The sequence below is a fragment of the Accipiter gentilis genome, chromosome 9, assembly GCF_929443795.1.
Source record: "Accipiter gentilis chromosome 9, bAccGen1.1, whole genome shotgun sequence".
NCBI classification, from domain to species: domain Eukaryota; kingdom Metazoa; phylum Chordata; class Aves; order Accipitriformes; family Accipitridae; genus Astur; species Astur gentilis.
The window spans coordinates 26,400,110-26,419,964 of NC_064888.1; the positions used below are offsets into that span (position 1 = coordinate 26,400,110).

The window sequence follows — 19,855 nt, forward strand, 5'->3', positions numbered from 1 at the left end:
TTAAGATAGACTAGTAATTCAGTGCAAGTTACACACAATGCATCAAGCTTTGGGCATGCATGGTTCTACTCATGGGTCATGTTTTTGGGGCCTGCAATGACTGAACATGCTGTGAGTTCACAGGTTGGGCTATCTCTTCGTTAGCAAGTAGTACACTGCAGTAGGGGCAGAGCTGTAGAGCAAAATGTTTGGTACTGAGAACCTGACATCCCTGCTCTATCTTTGAAGTTTTTATTTGAGCCTAGAAATAAAAAAGCTTTTCTATTTCAGCCCAAACCCTGGTCTGATCCAGCTGAATACCCATTAAACAGGTCAAAGGCAGTTAGAGGCATTCCAAGTGCATATTTCTTGCTTGAATTTTGCTGTAAGTGAATCCAGTTTGTGCACCGAGAACACTGCACTAACAAGACAGATCACGGTAAATGGTCTGCCAGCTTAGAAGGCATAGAAAAGCTATTAGTCAAATATTAAGGTAACTAAAAATGGTTTTTATATACTTAGTGCAGTGTTCCTGCTCGTTTCCGTTTTGAAAGTGTTAATTCACAGAACACTTAAGACCAGTCAGTATGTATAATAATCTGGAAAATTATTCTAGGTTCCACTCCCCCACCATTTTCCAGGTGCAGGAGTCTTTTTGATGTCATATCCAAGAGAGCCATCACTAAGAGTATTATGGTTGCATAGCAACCTCAATGTGATGACTGGTTTAAAGCAGTCCTTTGCTGTGCATTTCTTCTCCAACACAAGCCAGTCTCCTACCACTGCAACTAATAAAACTCAAAGAAAAACATATTTAGTCATAAAACACTGCATAAGAGGTTTCTTTATTCAAACATCTTGTTATTTCTAGGCACTATCACCAGTTTACTGCACCAAGTTATCTTGAAGTACGCAGTATTCCAGAACTTTAAATTTCTCTGCAGACAGACACCAAGCCCCATCTTGTCTGTCCCCCTGCTTGGATTATGAGTTGAAAGCACAACAGAAAAATTCTATGTATGAAGGTAGAACTGAAGTAATTTAACACTAGTAATCCAACTGTAACTTCCAAATGCATTAGTTTTTTACCTAGTCAGCTACAGTGAAAGTCTTCTCTACAGAAAAAAAACCCTAAACATGAACATACACAACATACAAGTTATATATTCCCAGTTTTATTTATTTTCATGGAATGCTAATTTAGTTACAATATGTCAGTTCATAACTACTGAAATGTGACATTAATTCATCTCCAATGCTGCAGAACAGTCTTGATTTATATATATTGTTTTAAAACAATCTTATTTTACATAGTTGAGGTCTCTGGTGGTTTTTAAGCTCTGATGCTTAAGCACACAGCAAGCTACAAACCTTAGGTTTTATATTTATACATATATTCTGTGTATTCAGACAACTGCTGTAAGTTATCTATAATTTAATATTTATAAAAAGTGCATATACTGGTACATATGCACATCTAGAAACACACTTTTACTACTGCCTCCCTTTTATAAAAAGCTGTGTAACATACAGCCATATTATTCTCACTCACTGCTATTAAAGTCTTTTACTAGCTTTGTTACACAATTTCAACTATTCAATTCCCTCAAACTGAATGTAGGTATTTCTATGTATATTTCCTCCTAAAGAAAAAAGTCCTCCCTATTCCTTTAAGAAGCTTTAAATCATGCATCAGTTTAGTAAACAGTCACTTTAGCATGGATTTTAGAATCCTAGACAGTGTAAAATCTACTTCTGGAAAATGTCTGTCTGTATATTTAATTTCTTCTTTTAGTTACAAAAAATATATAGGATTGAAACATACTGAATACATGCATCTCTCAAAGTGGCTATATTCTAGCCTTATAGATAAATTAAAAAAGTACACCCTTGCTAACAGGATGCAAACATGGCCTCAAATAGGCCATTACCTGTATTTAATATAGCTCATTACATTAAAAAGTTCAAGTCAGCTGTTCTCTCAAGATGGTGTCAAAAGACTGAAGAGCATAATATATTTATACTCAATATACAAAGGTGGGTGCACATACCTAGTGCCCTTTGATTATTCAATACTTTCAAGGCTTCTAGGCTTTGCCTCTGGTGATACAAGTCCTGAAATGATCTGAATGAAAGTTTAAGTTGAAAATTGTTTTTTAATATACCCTAAAAGCAAGTTGTGTTTAAAAGAAAAACATACACTGAACAACCTGAAGTACTCACTGAAACAACTGTACAAAACTATTATAGATACAGAAAGAAATAATGGTGGACTTGACTTCAAACAGAAGTAACACTTGCTTAACACATGTAAAAACTTGCTTTGTTTTATTCTTCTACCAAGTAAGAGTTTGCAGCCGTTCAGAACAAGTAAAATTCAAACCACCTCACAATGTTTAAAGTTTTTATACAGTGCAAACGTTTAAGACAGAGTAACTCCCCAGTGAAACAGGTGACACTACTCAGTGCCAGTCTTTTGAAGATTCTTCTTTCAATAAGTCTATTTACACATTAAGCTAAAGGTTCACTATATATGAAGTTTGCTGAATATCAGCAGAAAAATACGTGAACTAGCAGCAGTTGTATTACGAACATATGATGGTTACTTTAATGAATGCATAAAGTTTTCAAGACTGTATTCAGTGTCATACTGTTCTTGATCCCACAGTTCTCCAAGGTTTTCGAGTACTGATTTCATTGATGCTTTCCCAGAAGAGGTAGAGGTATCTGCTTTTTCAGTTTTTCCATCCTTCTCAAAAGAAAATAGATCAATTAATATACAGAACAATGTTTTCAGAATTTATTAAATTCTTCCAAATCTGATGATACTTTTGGGAAAACACCCCTTCTCCTCTTTTTCAGAGAGCTGCGTACTATTCATCATTCCAACTTCCAAGTGTTCATCTGATTAAATTTTACATTTCAAAGCAAAGTTTTTCCCTGAGCTTACTCTATTTTTGGTAGGTATTTGTAAAAATCGTTCTTTACCTTGTCAAGAGTGAACAGATCAAGAAGCTGTTCTGTTCCCATGCTCTGTAGGCTTGTGTTTTCTTGGCTGATCACTGTATTTGCAATATTCATTTTGAACTTTTGAAGACCCATGATCTTCTCCTCCAGAGTTCCCCTGGTTATCAGGCGATACACATTAACAACACGTTTCTGAAAGAAAAAAGCATACTTAGCTAAAAAATACCATCTTAGGTATACAAGAAAGCATAACCTTTTAGTATTCAACATGGACAGTCTAAAAGCAGTTTGGCTTGGAGTTACCCTTTAGTGATTGTACTCAGTAAGTCTGACTGATGTTAGATGAAAAGAATGAGAGCATGCCAGCAGAGTAGAGGCACATGCAATTGCATCTGTACTCAGGAAGTTAATAATTCACTGCTTTTTACAGCTGTAGGTGGAGACTAACAGCATTCACTCTTTCCCTGTCCAGGTGTCAGAGGAGGACAACACCGTGGGGCTTTTCTTCAGTTCTTTGTCTCAGTTGCATCTCTTCCTCCACTCAAGGGCAATTCTCCCTGGCCTCTCCTCAGCAGCTCAGGAAGCACAGACAAGAAGGCATACCAAGTTCAAGATAGGATAAGAAAGTATACACTTCAACATCTGGCATATTTGCAAGAAAGCAGTATCAATGGAAGCATGGTACAAACTCCCAGACATCACTTTCATTATGTGCTACAACTTTACCGAAATTTGAAGGAGTTCAGCAAGGGGAAAAAACTTAGGGGTAATTAAGAGTTTTTCACCTGCCCAATGCGATGTGCCCGATCCATGGCTTGCAGATCTCTCATTGGGTTCCAGTCATGTTCCACAAATACTACTGTATCAGCCCCTGTTAAGTTAAGTCCCAATCCACCAACGTGAGTGGTGAGCAAAAGAACATCTATAGATGGGTCATTATTAAACCTGCATACAAAAAAGTTAAGCATGGTAAATTTCATTTAAATAATGAATTTATGAATCTCAACTTCGAGGCAGACAAAAGAACAGTTTTGTACCAAATAAATACTATAGCTCATTACAGTTGGCCTTATATTGGTTATGAAGGGATATGCTTACCGTGAAACAATGGAATGCCTCTGACCAGCAGGTATGCTGCCATCTAGTCGCAAGTAAGTAACTGAAGGTAACTGAGGTCTGAGAAGGTCATGCTCCACTATATCCAGCATGCTTTTAAGTTGACAGAAGATAAGTACTCTGTGCTGGGCCACAACAGCTTCTGTACCACTTTCTGAAGATCCACCATTCCCCAAACCACAGTCTAGCAGCAGCTTAAAGTAAAAGAGCATTAAAGTGTATCATCAAAATGACAGTAGATCTCAGGTAAATATTGACATTGATAGACTATCAAAAGTAGAAATAAGAGAAAGAATAAACTACAGAAGGAAGTCTGTAAAGAACAGTCACTTAAATGACATAATGCAAAGTTTGGCTTCCCTGTCAAAGTATGAAAAATTTAAGAGTTGACAGAATAGTAATTTTCTTCATTTTGCTTTACTTACAGTAGAATTTAAGTATGTAATGCAATCTAACTTTATCAAGCTAATAGTCTCCTGTATATTAAATAGGAAAAAAGTTTTTCTGTAACAACAGAGACAGGAGTAAGACACAGAATAAAAAATAAGTTTTGGACAAGGTAGCAAAAATTATGTAATCATCACCTTGAAGCAAGCTTGTGCTCCCCCCCCCCGAATTAACAGGAAAAATAGGACATATGCCTAAAAAACCCCTTGTACTCTATTTCATGTGCTATTTAACTAGGAGTTTTAAGATCAGTTTTCATATTGATGAACTCATAAACAAGACTTGCTAAGTTGTAACATCAGTAGAGACACATATAGGAAATATAAGGCACAACATGCAAGTCTACTTACTTGTTTTAAAGCAGACAGCTTAGGTGCATGTTGGATATCTCGAAGGGATGAATTATGAGCTGCAAGTTGCTCTGTAATTCTTTTATATTCTGGATGTTGGGTTGTTAACACTAATGCTGGATGGTTGCACAGCTTCCGTAAGTATTGCAATGCCTTTATTTAGGAAATGAAGTGCAAAGAAATGGTTAGCAACAACATAGTTACAGAAAAAGGATGAACAGAATTGATTGTAAGTATAGGGGCCACTCAGCCACATTCCACAATTTGGACTTTAGCTTGTATTTTCATTAAAATGAAGCTGCACATTTATATTAAGAAAGCCTGTATTTCAGCCTGTATCCAATAACTGTTAGGTGCATAATGACCTTGATTCCTGTTCCAGGAACAGTGCAAAGACTACCATTTCCCCCACCTTCATGTGAGTGTACAGTATAGTAGATGGATTTGGGAGCTGTGCAGAGAATTATTTTTTCCAAGTAGCTAAGACTTAATCTGCAATTCCATAAATTCTTCATAATTTCAGACCTAACCGTAAGGAAACTTTTTTGTCCATGGCTTAGAATCTTACTTTTGTAGTGTAACAACTGATGAGATCAAAATTAGTTCCCTCTTGTTGTGAGGTTTTGCACTTTTGGTAACTAGTTTTTAATTGAGGATAGTATCCCAGACCCACAAAATAGCTGAACACCAGTTGAACTGAACACATTAAAAAATTAAGACAGTTTTATATGACTTAAGACACAAAACCATAATTTAAGCATAATAGCTATACATCACATTCCATGCAATCTGATCCAAAATCTCAGTATTTCACTTAATACATTTGTGGCTATATGATCCAAGTTAACCATTTTGATTTTCATTTTTTATTAAACCCCAAAATAGTTACCAGAAATAAATGAACTAGGTAGTAAAAATTACTGAAGAAATCTATACCTGAAACACATGACCTGTAGCTTTAAGCTTTGGTTTTTCAGTTTCTTCGTTCAGTGAAATTGAAGAAACTGTTTCATCAATATCACATTTGGCACGAGACTTGGCAAAATCTTCATAAAGCTGAACCTGTAGACCAGGCCCCAGACAAGAGAATGAGTATGTCTTCCCAGACAGAAGATGAACAGTCATTTTTAGAATTTAGTTCTGAATTATCATAAATCAAGAAAGCTATTTTATATGTAGCACAAAATCAACGTTAACAGTGGCATCTCTCACAATCTATTTTCTTTCAGCTTGGAAAGTACTCTTTAAAAAAATCCATAGATGCCTAGAAGTTGTTCTTGTAGAACAATGCCAGAAATTAAGCTAAAGAAACAAGTCCATTGCAACTGGACTGAAATTAGTTTTTAAACACATACTAGAAAAACTTTTTAGTCCTGTCGTCCCAGACAATGTCAGAGCTGACATCAGATTGACCCAGGAATATGGAAGTGTTTCCTCTGTGGTCTTAACTGTGCTGAAAAAACTAAGCTTCCAGCCACTTTTTAAGCATACCTGTAGAGGACTGAGAATACAATAATAATCTTGAATAATTTTGGGTGGAAGATCTTGCAGTACATCCTCTTTCATTCTCCTTAGTAGGAACGGCAGCACTTGGCGGTGCAGTGCTTCCATTGCAAGAACGCCTAGTGAAGGCAACAGAAGCAGTACTTTAAATTTTATTTTTTTTTCCCCCAGAACATTCAGCCCCCACCCCAATCTCTTATGTTGGAACTGACTACACTTTCTCTTTTCATTAGCAGTTCTCATTTAAAGGAAGAAAACAAGAAAACCAAGACTTAACATTTGATCCTTACCAGCCTCTTGTTCTCGACTGGAGCTTCGGGCATCTCTACTTGCCAGTATTGGTTTGCCATAACGAGCTGCAAATTGGCGTTCAGTACCCAAAAATCCTGGCATAAGGAAGTCAAACAACGACCACAACTCTAAAACGTTGTTCTGAGCATAAAAAAAAAAATTGTTAAATTATTTTCAAGAGTAATGAATTGTTACAAGTTATCAGAAGCATTTCCATACATATTTAACACTGCCTGTAAAACACTACAAACATAAAACACTTCAACATACTTTTGAGCTCCTGGAACTTGGTGGCTCTTTCATCAATCTATCATCAACCTAAGTTACAGGAAGACCTGTACATGCACTTTAACATACAAATGGACTTTCTACTGTGCCTGATGTCTTAAGCCACACCCTGAGTTTTTTTGGACAACAAAACCCAGGAGACTCCAATGGTCTTAGTCCTGGATGAGACACATACTCCACAGTCAAGTCATTAGGACAAAGCCTAAAATCTGGAGTTCAAGTTGAGTTTCTTGCTATTTCACTAGAGACATAAGGAAATGCTCTCTCCCCTTCCCTGTCTGCTACTTAAAGAACACATGGTAAAGAAAGTCTTGTTGCCAACTTTTGAGCCCCCTTAGTACCATGGATCCTGCACCCGTTTCCCCTGTACATGGGTATACTAGGAAAGGAAAAAGATATAGTTTCAAGCATTTAGCAATGAAAGGCTTTTCTTACAATGTATACTTTGAACAAGATAACTCTGATAAAAAGCATAAAGACTCCAAAATAGATCTCTTTTGCTTGCTTTCTACTACTCAACCAAGTTCTCAGCAAAAAAGCAGTTACCTGGATTGGTGTCCCAGAAAGAATTATCCTGTAATTGGCAGTCAGCTGTTTTACTGCTTTTGACAGCTTTGTTTTTCCATTTTTTATTACATGGCCTTCATCAAGAATGCAGTAATTAAACTTAATATTTCTAGAAAAGAAGAACATAGACTTAAGTAGCATTTAAAATTCTAAGCTATTAAAAACCTCAGAAAACAAACCAATTCTTACCTGAAGAAGTCAATGTCATTTCTTACAACATCATATGAAGCCACTATGAGATTGTGTCTTTTCACCTGGTGTTGTAATCTTAAGAAGAAAAGATGAGATCATAACTAAAGTGTTCTTTACATGTATTATTTCAGCCTTTAAAGATACCATCACAAGTTTTACCATGCCCATAAACTGGCATGAAGTATACTTCAGTAGTAGTAAAGCAAATTGCAAAATTCTGTGTGGTATTTTACTCTACCCAAGTTATTAATGCAAAATACATTACCTTGCTCTCTCAGTAGGAGGTCCTGTATAGTGCAAAGGATTAAGATATTCTTTTGAGCAAAATTTGCCCACTTCATCCACCCAGTGTCCTGTGAGTGTAGGAGGGCACACCACCAAGGAGGGAAGAGGAACACTGTCCACCAGTTTTGTTCTTGCATATTCCTGAGCCCTTTAAGAATATCAAAGCAAGTTTGAAAAAATTGTTTTTCACAGAATAGTTGAGGTTGGAGGGGACCTCTAGAGGTCATCTAGTCCAACACTCCTGCTCAAGCAGAGCCACCTACAGCCAGTTGTCCAGGACTATGTCCAGAATCATTACCATAGATAAAACCTATCATTAAAGCCTTTAAGATAACATGTTATTTGTTTAAGCTTACCTGAGGCAATGATCACCTGCAAGAATGCAAATGGATTGTAGAGTTTTTCCTAAGCCCATGTCATCACAAAGAATTCCATGAAGTTTGTATTTATTGAGAAATGCCAGCCAGTTCACTCCATCCTGAAATCAGAAAATAAGAAGAGTACCTCAAAAGAAAAACTGGCTTTTGACTAGTTAAGCTTCAGTTCAAACATCTGTATGTTCTATCATCCGTTATTGCCAAAATATGAGCTTGTTTCCTACCATGAATACATCCACTACAGCCCATTCACTCAAAGCAGGCGGGAATAAAGGGAGAAACATAAGCAGCCAAACAGTACTACAAGGCCTAGCTTTGCAGTAGTGGGCTGCCAAAGTCAGCTTAAGCAAAACACAACAGCCCATTGGCCATTCCATGAGAAAAATGGCAGGATCCAGAGAAGTGGGGGGCAACCCACCATTAAAAGAAAAACAGTACAAATGGCATGCATTACTTAATTTGTTCTTCCTTACCCAAGAGACCAAGATACACACCACACAGCTAAAAACAAAGAACCGAAAAAACCCACAAGCAAAAAAATCCAGCACCCAAACAACTCCTATCCTTCCATAAAACTGTATCAGACTGGAACCTATTGCTCTCTTCAAATAAGAATATAAGCTGTTACCTGCTGATATTTTCTGAGCTCTGCTTTGATTGGTACTGGAATTTTATAGTTTTCCAGTTTTTTTCCATCCAATAATTGTTCCAGAAAGTGACGTTCTTTAGCTTTCATTCGGATTAATTCTTCAGACATGTTTGGTGGATCTGGTATACCAGCCTAAGATAATATTTTTAAAGCAGTAATGTAAGGGCTACAGTACTTAGTTCTCACACAGACAATAAGAAATAAAATCTCATACCAGCTTAGACATTTATAAACAGATGGCAAAGATCTGCAGTCTTCTCAATTGTGCAAGTCCAAAATCAGTGCTATACTTGTTTGATTCTTTGCAGATCAACTCATCCAGGGTTGTAGGGTGCAAAAGACAAATTCTGCCCCAAAGGACACTGAAAAAGCTTGATACAGTTGCACAGAAGAGGGGAAATCCTGGTCATGCTTCTAAGATTTTACGAAGACTGAGCTATTCTACCTCTAACCAGAGAGTCTATCTGTCTGGCTAGAGAATCCTTTGACACCCATTTCTCCTTAGCCACAATCTACCACCCAAAGTTAGATGGATTCTTCTCCTATTGTTGTGGTTTAACCCCAGCCAGCAACTAAGCACCACGCAGCCTCTCACTCGCTCCCCCCCATCCAGTGGGATGAGGGAGAAAATCGGGAAAAGAAGTAAAACTCGTGGGTTGAAATAAGAATGGTTTAATAGAACAGAAAAGAAACTAATAATGATAATAACACTAATAAAATGACAACAGCAGTAATAAAAGGATTGGAATGTACAAATGATGTGCAGTGCAATTGCTCACCACCCACCGAGACCCAGCTAGTCCCCGAGCGGCGATTCCCTGCCCCCAATTCCCAGTTCCTATACTAGATGTGACATCCCATGGTATGGAATACACAGTTGGCCAGTTTGGGTCAGCTGCTCTGGCTCTGTCCTGTGACAACTTCTTGTGCCCCTCCAGCTTACTCGCTGGCTGGGCATGAGAAGCTGAAAAATCCTTGACTATAGTCTAAACACTACTTAGCAACAACTGAAAACATCAGCGTTATCAGCATTCTTCGCATACTGAACTCAAAACTTAGCACTGTACCAGCTACTAGGAAGACAGTTAACTATCCCAGCTGAAACCAGGACACCTATGGATGTTAGTAGAATTAGATCTAAAGTGATACTGAAATCCATAGGATGAATTCAAGCAGTTAGAAACCATTGGGAAAAAGAAAAACCTAAACCTCTCCAGGTTTGCAGCAGCAGACCTTGGCTTCCCAGGTAATTCCCATACTAGGCTGGAAGCCCAAAGAAACTATCCAGGGACCAAATAGGTTCATTCTTGCTTGCCAATAATATACAGTAGTAAAAGAAGCACTAATATTTTCCATCATCACATCTGTCATCCCAGTGTTCTGGGCTACATCCATCTTTAGTTACCTTTACTTCAAAACCCAAGTTATTAATCACTTAGGCTAAGAAGAAAAACTATCACATAATTCTACCATGTATGTGGTTAATAAGGAAGGGGGGAAACTAACCCAGATTTCAGATGTTAGAAGTGCTCCAATAAGATATTTAAGTACATACATACACACAGACAACTGCCAGCTTGTTCAAACTGCTCTTCCTACCCTCCCTTTTAAAAGAACATCTGAAATGTGAATACTATGCCAGTTGACTTGGTTCAAGTATATTGTCAACTTGCAGCATGACTGCTTATCAATAAAACAGGACAGATTAAGTTGAACCATTTATCTTACAATCCTTCTCCCAGTCATATTTTTTGTTTTTATGGTTGAAAGAATAATGAAATTGAGAATAAAGATACAGGAAACTGAGCATAGCTAAGTTCTCACAACTCATTTATTGCTATTGCTTCTAATTCCTCACAGGTGGAAACCAACACAAAAATATAGATTAGAAACTCCATGCTAATTCAGACCTTTATCACTTTCTCATCCAGCAGCTGAATTCAGGTCTTGCATTTTAGGCAGCATATAAATGCCAGCAATAAACACAAAAGACTAGACAGACTTTTTGTTTTGTTACAGAACTGTAAGTCATGCTTCAGGGTCATGAAATTGAAAGAGTAGAAAGTTTTTGTTTTAATAATACCACTATAACTAATGAAAACTGTAAGGGTTTGTCTTATAAGACGTCTGCAAGACTACCCTAAAGTCTTCCCATTTAAATAAGTAAAACTGTATCCATAAAACACCACTCCATAAGTTTTTTCAAACAAATCATGTGTGAAACTTTGTCTATGAAAACTTGGTAATAAGGTTATTTCAATCTCCAGAAAGTATTCCTTAACAAAGTATTTCCCCATGAAACAACTATTTCCCTAGTCCCTATCAGTCTACCCCCTCTACTCTTTCCACTGAGGTGACTCCAAACCCCCTCTACAGTTATCAATTTAAATTCCTTGTTTAGCCTAACATTTAAAATTGCTAGCATTCAAAAGACTGTCCCACAACAGTACTGGTATTTTCTCTCATTATTAAGCTACTTCACTCCCAGTTTGCATATTTTTAAGTTTGCATATTTAATAGTTCAATATCTGATACTGAACTTCCTTAACTGGAAAGGGAAGTCCTTAAGGGAGTGCTTGAGTTACTACAGAAAAGAAACATGAACTGATCATGCATATGTACGCAATTAATAAAACAAGTAGTCTTGTTTTAAGAGATGCTCACTAATTTCTATTAAAATAGCTTTAAAAAGCAAATCTAAGCTACATGTATTCCATAGGACTGTATTTAGATGCATATGAAGGGCACTGGTGTAAGTGGCCTTGGAATGAACAGCAGCGTGCCAGGAATTAATTTCTACTTTGCTCACTTTCAACTTTTTCAACATTTCGGTGCAAGCATCTAGGAAGTGCTCCATTTAAGGCAGATTGCTAATTATCAGATCCTAAGGTTCTATTATGCTAAATTAAAAAAATGAGATAATAAAAGATACTAAACCCATTAAATGAACTTTTTTTTCCCCCATTAGAAACATGCAAACAAATTCTGAACTGTCTTCTATTACCATCTGGTGGTGGAAATAGGTGAGAAGCCTTGTAGTCCCTAAAGTGCAATATTAGAAAGTGTCGGAGGTATGCAAGTTGTAGTAGGAATGAGAAACTGAAGCAAATCTGTACTGATTAAACACTACTGGATCACAAAACACATATTATTTTGTCCAAAGCTGTAGGGTGGGGCTTTTTGATTTTAAGAACTAGGAATAAGTAACTGTACTTATCTCCACACTATTTCTACTACTGCTATTTCATTTTTTCCTTTGAAATCAGTATTGCTTTTCTATGCATTTCTCTTGACCACATACATAACACCACACATAGGAGAGAACACATACAACTAACACTTTTGAGCCAAAACTAGCAACAGCAGCATTATACACAATTAATGAATATACACTTTAACTTCATGTACACAGTTGAAATGAGTTTCTTATGAAGAGAAATTTTACTTTAACATTAATTTAGAAAATTATTAACAGAGGGTCCAGTTTTACTCATTTTACATTATAAAGGATGCATCTTCAATTACCTGTTACAAACTCAACATCTATAAAAACAGTTACTTATTCAGCATTTAACAAGCCAGAAGCTTGAACTTTGTGGCTGGTGAAGAAGTGGATACAGCACAGTTCACGTACTTAGTATACTTACAACTTGAGCTTACCTCAAGAGGCATTAGTCTAATCAGTGTTGCAAAGCACTGAGTAGCCATAAAGCGTACACTGTTTGTCTGATCACTCATTCTACCCAGAACTGGAACCACTAGAAGAACGATGTATGGAACAATACCAACATCCAGCTGCTCCATTACACCTGAATCAGTTATTAAGGAAATCAGTTTTACCAGTTCAGGATTGTCTAACATGAATATATACCTGGCAGATTTCACACTCAAGAGGTAAAAGTCATTAACACATTACATTCAGATGAACAAGATTTCTACTAACAAAGCAACAGAGGGGGAGGAGGCCTGGTCTACCCAGTTAAATTTAGCCCAGTGAATTCCATGGTTTGAGAAGCTGAATTACCTCCACCAAAACTTAATTTGATAGATGAAATGAAGGCAATAGGAATGAAAGTTTCTTCTATTTCTTGTCTACAGGAGGAAAACAGCTTAAAGTTTTATTTCAATCCTCCTCCCATTTTTTTTCAGGCAACAGTTTTTGTTCCTCCAAATCATGCAACTGCAGAGAAGTTTCTGCATTTTTGAATACTCAAGCAAGGATACATGCAAGTGCTTCAATTGCACCTTCTTGTTTGGTGTTGTCATCTATTGCTCCCAACCATGGCAGAACTTTCTCTAGGAAGATATTCATTGTTTCCATGGTAGCTATTTTGCTCATAACACCTACACAACGAGCAGCCATGTGTCTCACCGCAGTGCTGGGATGTTGAAGGCACATATAAAGATGAGGCAAATGCTGTATTAACTAAATAGCAGAAGAAGATGGGGGCAAAAGTTAATATAAATCATAAAGAAATTACTGAATTATTTTGAAGTAAACAGTCTTTAAGCCATTGTTGCCTCCCAAAGACTGCTTGAAATGGCTCCTTCACAAGATCTAATTGTTTAGAACTGAAAATTGTTTCAGAAGACAGACAATTGAACTTTGAACAAGTATTACTACCCATATACAGTTAAAATTCAGAGTAACAGAATCGTCAGGGTTTTAGTCAAAATGAAAATTAAAGAAACCCTTGATAATTAAGGAAGTGTTTCACACTGCAAAAATACAGTACTAAGTACTCAGAACTTTTCACTGAAAAAGAATTATTACTTAAATACAGATACATAGATTGAAGAATTCCTTCCAGCTAACAAATTTGTCCTAGATTCATCCCATTACATTTAGGCAGATTAATCATCCATGTTGGGAGTCTTATTAACTCTGTGTGACAAGACAGACACCCAGAAGGAAACTCACATCTTCCCAAGGGGAAGCACAAACAACATATTTATGTCAGATATCTTAAACAGATGGTCAGGTTTTTCCTAGTGTGGAAGTCCCTAAATATTAGCTTTGATGAACCAATTCCACCCTTTTTGAATTCCTATGATTTTTTTTTTTTGAGACCTGTATATAGTATTATCACCCTCAAAACCAATCTACACATTAACTACATACCATATGTATGTATATAAACATATGAAATACACATATGAAATACATCATATGCTAAATTCACTCAAAATCACAATAGATAAACAATGCCATGTGTTCCATATGAATCCTCTCCATCTACTCAGAATTTTACAACCATTCCTTATACCCATCCTTTCCCATCATATCCTTTCCAGAAAAAGTTCTGGCCTACTTATTCCTTGCATGGGAGCCTTTTCACGTATTTTATCATCCTGTTGCCCTCCTCTACACCACCTCTTCCAATGCTACTACATTTATTCTGAAATATAGTACTGCAAATAGGCTAGAACTGAAAATTGTGTTCAGATGTAAGCATAATGACAAATTCCTTGTTCCGTTCCTTTCTTAAGTTTTTTTTTTTTAAACCAGTATTTTACATTCAGATGGTATTTTCACAGAACTACCCTAACTCCAGGATCTCTCTCCTCAGTAGAAATAGCCAGTTCAGAGCCTACTGCTGCATCTAAAATGTTAAGTCTTTTACATTGAATGGTGGGTAAAAAGAAATAATTAAAAAACCCCATCAAATGCAGTCTACTTAGGTGCAAACTGAAGTTTCCCATAATTTTTGCATTCCCTGTACAGGGAGCCCTTCTGACAACCTTAAGCCTGTTACACAGTAGTCAGGCAGTAAACTGTGCAGTCTTTATTACTACCATTTTTCCCCCTACTCTGGCCACACAAACTACATATCAGTCTATTAGAAGTCAACCCATTTCAGTCAGCCACATAATGCGGCATAACAACATTTTTTTTCTGTACTTTAATAACAAAGAGAAGGCATCATATTAGCAGTCTGTTCTCCAGGTTTAGGAAATCTGGAATTAGAAAAAGCAGAATTGAGACACTAACTTCAATGTGACACAATAGCATAATTATTATCATAACTCAAACTTTAGACACAATCTTGTTTGGGCATCTCATCCAGAAAAGGATAGGCCGAGGCTAAATTGTATGTAGGTGTTTACTTTTGTGGTTTATTCTACAACCTGCATAAACAAATACAGAATTTAACATCCTATAGGACACAGGGAAAAAACAACTTTAAAACATAACAGCTTAACTGCTGAAGACAGAAGGCTATGTCTTCCATTTATCAAGACTAGGATACAGGACTTGGAGAACAGGCAGACTAGCAAGTGAATAAACACACCATTTGAGCAAAACTAGAAAAACATCTAAAAAGAAACCTTACAAAACAAGGACTTAAAACAGCAGCAATGAACAGACTGAATTGCTTCATACAAAAGCTGCTTTGGAATATGATTACCAGAGGATGTAGCTGAGTATCCATTGAAGCTGCTGTTGTTTCAAAAACCTGCAAAGAATTTACTAGCTCCTGGGCAGGAGCATCTCCTTTTTCTAGTAAGGACTTTCGGTCTGTAAAAAGCAGAAAAGGTGTCCAGGTTAAGACTGACATAATGCCCCCAGCCTACCAGCCCCCCATCTTAAATCAGAAGTGTAATTACCAAAATTATTTATGTGAATGTTGTTCCTTAATGAACCAACCATAGCATCCCAGAGATGTGGCAAACCCGTTGCCATTTCAGCACCAAAATGTTTAGCTATAGTAGATAAGGCAAATTCAGCTCCTCTTCTCTGTACAACATAAGGTTTCTGAGCCTAGAATTAAACAAAGTTGTGAAGACAGATACATTTAACAAAAAAAAGTTATTTTCAGGGAGGCTCCCATTGTTATATAGGCATTCAATTCTGATTGTGTTCATAGCTACCTACAACAGATTTACAAAGAAGAAAAGCCATCAGCAAGTTATTTACCTTCTTTATACAGGTAAAAAATTGAAAATATTTCATAGCAGATTATTTGAATCCTATGAATTTGGGGATTTGGCTTTTGCTGACACAGGACCATTTCAGCAAGAGGCTTTCCAACTGTTTCCAGTTCAAGAACCTCGGATATCACCAATATAGGGACACCAAGAACAGTAACATGCTAGCAAAACTTCCCAAAAAACAATACTTGATTTGTTAAGCCCTTTCCCTTGTTCCCACCCTCTTCAGAAAGTAGAATTGATAAAAATCACTTTAACAATTAAGAGCAAAAATCCACAACACTCTTTAGGAATCACAGTCCTAACTAGGATCTTAAAACATACTGAAGTTTCATATGAATAAAAGAGTAACAAAAAATTCTAGTGTTTCAAGTGTGGAAGTCACATGTACATCCTAAAGCCAGTCATATTTCAAATACTGTTTTTAATGCTTCAGAGCTTCCATTGTGCATCAAGATGACCAACACTAACATGGGTAATGGGACACAATCACAGCACAGTTTATGGAAATCCATTTGCATAGATTTATATCGAGTTATTCATATTCTGTACTAAAATGTAAAATATTTCAGGAGTTAGTTTCCTTAATGACACACTGAAGATTTAAAACATCACTATCAATGAACATACGTTGCTTGCATCAAAATTTTACATCAACTCAGTTCTCTCACAAAAAGTTCCCAGATATCTGTATTATAATACTATAAACTCCAGAGAATTCAAAGTAATGGAAGGGAGGGGTGGATGTGCAAGTTGCAAATGCCAGTCCTTGAAATTTACCTCATCAAGTTCAGTAGGAATGCTTCCACTACTGCCAGTGGGGAGATCTGCAATTGGGGCTTTTGGAGCTTTCGGAGTAGGACCTCGCCGACTTGTGATGGCAAAAGCAGCTTTCTGATGCCTGTACAATGTAATTATTCCCCTGTGCTTAGTAACTGTATGATGCATCCCGTCTTTATCAGAGTTGGGCCCTGAAGGAAAAAAAGAGAACAGGTGACAACAACTTAAGCTGCAGTTTAAAACACAGGAAGTGATGGCTACCTACAAGTCATCTGCAGATTTCAGTGTGCTTTAAAATAAAAAAAACAAAACCAAAAAACTGTCATCATCCTCAAGGATGGAAAAATTTAAGTATAGAGTTACTCTGTTAAGAGCACATTACAGACGTGGCATGAAAAATCTAAATGCGCAAACTGCCACGTAAATTGTTATTCATCAAGAAACACAGGTAACAAAACTTCAGTCAAATATAGAAAGTTTGCACAAGTTTTTTTTTATATAAAGCAACACATTATGTTCTAAAGTTTAAACAAACTTACATTGTGTCCTTTACAAACAGTTCAAGACTTCTATCATGATACAACAGCAGATGCCATCAGTATCTTTGGATTTGTTGATGTTTCTATTTGTGCTAATCAGCTTAATTTTTAATCAGATATGAATGTTATTCTACTCAAAGATGAAGGAGGACACATTAATTAAGAAAAAGTAAAATATAAAACAGTCAAACCTTAAAAGCAGATTAGAATCTTGCAGAGTATTAAGTTCTTAATTTGTGTTATTTATTCGATCCATACATTTTTAGCAAGGTACAGTCATTTTAAAAAAATCCATGACCATAGCATGCACAGGATTATTTGTTCATTTCCAACACTGTCCTCATCTTTTTTTAATCTTACTATTAGCCTATGGAACATAACACAAGCCAGACTTTTTTCTAACAGGCTACTCTTATTTCCATACTTAATTTCAATTAAAAGCTTCATAAGGTATGTAAATGAAACGTGATAAGTGGATAATCGCTGAGTAACAGTAAATAACTGAAAATTGGAACTAAGGTCTTTTATACGTACATTTTCTGAAAACTCTACACATCATTAGTTGCACACAGTGTGTAGTTTAAGATACCTAAATTAAATAATTACTAATCAACAAAGGCTCAGTTGCTGGCATTTAGAAACACTGAAAACAAGACTTACTCAAGTACTCATTTTAACTGTTCAGAGACAAGCACAGACATTTTAAGAATCTTGGCAGTCTTAGATGTCATACCTTTTGAGTTTTCATGGCTACTCTGAGGCTGTGCAGGACATGCTGCTAGTGGGGTAAGATGTGGATCCACACAGAGGGAGTTGCAGAGATTTTTTATAATCTTTGAGTTGGGACAAGGAGACCTTGTTGTACACTGCTGAAGCAACTTTGCTATAGATGAAGCCACATAGTTTTGTACTAGTGTATTCTCCTCCTTTTTGATAGCTTCCATTAAGGGTTTTATAACAGGATTTAGTTTTTCTGGAAGTTGCTGCAAGTTCACAACTGCACATGCAGTAAATGTATGGACTCGCAGATGCAACACTTGCCATTCTTGATTTGTTTCTGTAACAGTCATTTGGACTTGTTGTCGTTTACTGTCCAACTGTTGTAGAATTTTAGGACTCAAAGTAAAGGATGATGTAACTTCGTTGAAAACAGAAGTAACCTAATAAAAAAGAAGAGTTACAAACCTGTTTCATTTACTGTAAAATGGGATATCCTCTGAAAACTATGGTTTTCATGGTAGAACATGAGTCACTTCACCATCAATTATTCTATTGTATGAGTATTATCATCTCAATTTTTCCAGCAAATAGTAGGAAATACTCCAAAATGTAATTGCTGGAATCTTGAACTGCAGCTAAATAGCTAAATCAGGCATATTATGAACATTTCAAGTCTAGACTCCCAAAGAGGAGTTTACATACTCCTCCAAATTTCAACTGTCCTGTATCTGCCATACATATCCACAAATTCTGGTAATACATAAGCACGTGACAGATAAGCAAAGGAGAATGTTATGAATACAAGAGGCCAGAAAGGATGTGCAAGGTCCCATGCATGAAGAAGTTGTTTCTAAGCTTATTTTCTTTTGAGGAAAAAGACTAGGATGAAAATCTAAGGAAAAAAATCAGCACAACACAGTAGTTGGAGAACTGGCATATCCTCCGCCAGTCACAACTGGCTGACTACTGTTGCTTAAATCTTTCACAGGAAACAGATTAAAAGCAATGTGGAACATGGAAATGATAGGACAGTTAGGCTCTTAAGTACAGGAAAGATGACAGCTGTTGAGAAGGTTAGTCTGAGGGGGGCTTTTTGTCATTTTTGCCTTTTACTTTTAAATGTTCAGGTCAAGTCTTTCAAGTATCAGACTTGTACTGCTTCATTCTGTAGATACCTCAAGTTCTATTTCACATGACCTTGATGAGTGGAATGACCAAAGGATGCAAGAAATAAGAATAGCAAGAAGGAGCACAGGGTTTTTCCATCTGATGTACAAAGACCCCATACTACAATGCAGAGTAGGTTTGGTGTCTGTATTTCAAGGAAACTTGAAGAGTTGAAAAGGGTGCAGAAGACAGCCATAGAAAATAGCAAATAGTTGTGGAATGAGTCTTCTAATCCAGAATGGAAGTCTTCTGGAAAAACATGCATTGGTCAAGCAGTCCTGTTACTAGACTGAAGAGTAAAATGTTGAGATATATGAAAACTCCTGTACTTCACAGACTATGAGCTCACATGATTCTGTTTGGCTTTACCTTGGGAATTTATTCATTTTAGATAATAGCTATAATCAGACTGGGTGCCAAAAGCCCATATACACTATCATCTATAACTTTAAAGATATGTTGAGATTTCCAAGTTAAGCTACTGCATATTACTACATAAATACTACCCTCTGAGAATTTTAAGATCCATCATACTACAGTCATCATGGCCATAATCATTGTGCTGGGTTTGGCTGGGGCAGAGTTAATTTTCTTCATATTAGCTATTACGGGGCTGTGTTTTGGATTCGTGCTGGAAACTGTTGTAAATTCAGGGATGGTTTTTGTTACTGTTGAGCAGGGATTACACAGAGTCGAGGTCTTTTC

General features: G+C 36.6%; 1 protein-coding gene across 3 annotated transcripts in view; it reads right to left on the reverse strand.

Annotated features, from left to right (window-relative positions):
* Positions 1-1,134: 1,134 nt before the first annotated feature.
* BTAF1 (B-TFIID TATA-box binding protein associated factor 1) overlaps positions 1,135-19,855 on the reverse strand; it is a 50,926-nt gene continuing 32,205 nt past the window's right edge. For all 3 annotated transcript variants that reach the window (XM_049811111.1, XM_049811110.1, XM_049811112.1), the window contains 19 exons: positions 17,997-18,423; positions 16,725-16,915; positions 15,621-15,774; positions 15,422-15,531; positions 13,236-13,437; positions 12,672-12,820; positions 8,991-9,143; positions 8,342-8,463; positions 7,966-8,133; positions 7,698-7,775; positions 7,488-7,617; positions 6,653-6,794; positions 6,351-6,481; positions 5,796-5,921; positions 4,860-5,012; positions 4,045-4,256; positions 3,732-3,891; positions 2,968-3,138; positions 1,135-2,728 (listed from right to left, as the gene is read on the reverse strand). In XM_049811111.1, coding sequence (XP_049667068.1) covers positions 2,582-2,728; positions 2,968-3,138; positions 3,732-3,891; positions 4,045-4,256; positions 4,860-5,012; positions 5,796-5,921; positions 6,351-6,481; positions 6,653-6,794; positions 7,488-7,617; positions 7,698-7,775; positions 7,966-8,133; positions 8,342-8,463; positions 8,991-9,143; positions 12,672-12,820; positions 13,236-13,437; positions 15,422-15,531; positions 15,621-15,774; positions 16,725-16,915; positions 17,997-18,423 — 3,126 coding nt within the window. In that variant the 3' untranslated portion in view covers positions 1,135-2,581. The remainder of the gene's footprint in view (positions 2,729-2,967; positions 3,139-3,731; positions 3,892-4,044; positions 4,257-4,859; positions 5,013-5,795; positions 5,922-6,350; positions 6,482-6,652; positions 6,795-7,487; positions 7,618-7,697; positions 7,776-7,965; positions 8,134-8,341; positions 8,464-8,990; positions 9,144-12,671; positions 12,821-13,235; positions 13,438-15,421; positions 15,532-15,620; positions 15,775-16,724; positions 16,916-17,996; positions 18,424-19,855) is intronic.